This window comes from Salvelinus sp. IW2-2015, unplaced genomic scaffold (genome assembly GCF_002910315.2).
Source record: "Salvelinus sp. IW2-2015 unplaced genomic scaffold, ASM291031v2 Un_scaffold1774, whole genome shotgun sequence".
Classification (NCBI taxonomy): Eukaryota; Metazoa; Chordata; class Actinopteri; order Salmoniformes; family Salmonidae; genus Salvelinus; species Salvelinus sp. IW2-2015.
The window spans coordinates 69,886-72,055 of record NW_019943150.1 but is presented as its reverse complement, the minus strand read 5'-3'; the positions used below and the strand labels follow the sequence as shown (position 1 = coordinate 72,055).

The 2,170-nt window shown below is 61.2% G+C and overlaps 1 protein-coding gene across 1 annotated transcript in view; it reads right to left on the bottom strand.

The window, feature by feature from the left end:
* LOC112071932 (far upstream element-binding protein 1-like) overlaps positions 1 to 2,170 on the bottom strand; it is a 35,970-nt gene that overhangs the window by 17,604 nt on the left and 16,196 nt on the right. The window contains 3 exon segments of the mRNA XM_070439562.1: positions 11 to 54; positions 57 to 155; positions 2,063 to 2,165. Of these exon segments, the coding sequence (XP_070295663.1) occupies positions 11 to 54; positions 57 to 155; positions 2,063 to 2,165 (246 nt within the window).

The following is a 2,170-nucleotide window of genomic DNA, read 5'->3' as shown; positions in this document are numbered from 1 at the left end:
GTTTTACCCCCCTGCCTCCCCCTGCCCCTCCGTTAGGACCGCCCGGCCCCCCTGCTGGACACTCCTCAGAAGGTCAGAGATGATCTCTGCTGCATGCTGGGACTGTTCAGGAGGACCCACGATCTGGGCTATCCTCTCCGGGGTACTGCCGTCATCTGGAGAGGAGGGAGGAGAGGAGAGAGAGAGAACTGGTTAGGGTTGATGTCATGTTTCCCTTAGCTCAGTTGTGTTGGCCTAACCCGCCTAAAGGAGTTTAGTTTACCAGTTTGAATTGTCCGATAAGGGTTGGCAGTTCAATCCTGGTAAGCTGCAGTGTCCGTTTACTTTCCATCTAGTCAACCACTAATAACCATGAAGCGTATGAGACAATGTCTATTTTTTATAAAAGCAGCAGTGAAACAGGCGGCGTGGCCTGGGGAGAGGTCAGGTCAACGGTGGCGTGGCCAGGGAGAGTCAGGTCAACGGTGGCGTGGGCATGGGGAGTCGTCAAACGTGGCGTGCCACGGGAGAGTCGGTCAAACGGTGGCGTGGCCACGGGGAGAGGTCGGTCAAACGGTGGTGGCCATGGGGAGAGGTGGTCAAACGGTGGCGTGGCCACGGGAAGGTCAGGTCAAACGTGGCGTGGCCACGGGGAGAGGTCGGGTCAAACGGTGGCGTGGCCACGGGAGAGGTCGGGTCAAACGGTGGCGTGGCCACGGGAGAAGGTCAGGTCAAACGGTGGCGTGGCCACGGGGAGAGGTCAGGTCAAACGGTGGCGTGGCCACGGGGAGAGGTCAGGTCAAACGGTGGCGGGCCACGGGGAGAGTCGGTCAAACGGTGGCGTGGCCATGGGGAGAGGTCAGGTCAAACGGTGGCGTGGGCCAGGGGAGAGTCAGGTCAAACGGTGGCGTGGCCATGGGGAGAGGTCAGGTCAAACGGGGCGTGGCCATGGGAGAGGTCAGGTCAAACGGAGCGTGGCCACGGGGAGAGGTCGGGTCAAACGGTGGCGTGGCCATGGGGAGAGGTCAGGTCAAACGGGGCGTGGCCAGGGGAGAGGTCGGTCAAACGGCAGCGGTGGCCACGGGGAGAGGTCAGGTCAAACGGTGGCGTGGCCACGGGGAGAGGTCAGTCAAACGGCGCGTGGCCACGGGGAGAGTCAGGTCAAACGGAGGCGTGCCACGGGGAGAGGTCAGGTCAAACGGCAGCGTGGCCACGGGAGAGGTCGGTCAAACGGTGGCGTGGCCACGGGGAGAGGTCGGTCAAACGGTGGCGTGGCCACGGGGAGAGGTCGGTCAAACGGTGGCGTGGCCAGGGGAGAGGTCAGGTCAAACGGTGGCGTGCCATGGGGAGAGGTCAGGGTCAAACGGGCGTGGCCACGGGGAAGAGGTCAGGTCAAACGGTGGCGTGGCCACGGGAGAGGTAGGTCAAACAGCAGCGTGGTCAAAGAGGTCAGGTCAAACGGTGGCGTGGCCACGGGGAGAGGTCAGGTCAAACGGTGCGTGGCCAGGGAGAGGTCGGGTCAAACGGTGGCGTGGCCATGGGGAGAGGTCAGGTCAAAGGGTTGGCGTGGCCACGGGAGAGGTCAGGGTCAAAACGGTTGGCAAACACGTGGCCATGGGGAGAGGTCAGGTCAAACGGTGGCGTGGCCACGGGAAGAGGTCAGGTCAAACGGTGGCGTTGGCCCACGGGGAGAGGTCAGTCAAACGGGGCGTGGCCACGGGGAGAGGTCGGGTCAAACGGTGGCGTGGCCATGGGAGAGGTCAGGTCAATCTCTCTCGTGGAGGTCAGGTCAAACGGTGGCGTGGCCACGGGGAGAGGTCAGGTCAAACGGTGGCGTGGCCACGGGGAGAGGTCAGGTCAAACGGTGGCGTGGCCATGGGGAGAGGTCGGGTCTAAGTAACTATTACCATATCTGACAAGTTCCTCACTGGACAATCAGGTCAAAGTCATCACTAACAGTCTGCATTCAGGTAACAGACCAGTTGCATCCCAAAATGGGCCCCGTAGGTTCTGGTCCAAAGKAGTGCACTAAATAGGGAATTGGGTGCYATTTGAGCCATGCTTTCCATCAGTGACATCTCACCTGGTTTGAACTGGATCCTGACTCCTGTGTCGCTCTGGATCTTCTTGATCATCTCTCCGTTTCTCCCGATCACGATTCCTACCGCAAACCTGGGGACAGGAACCTGAG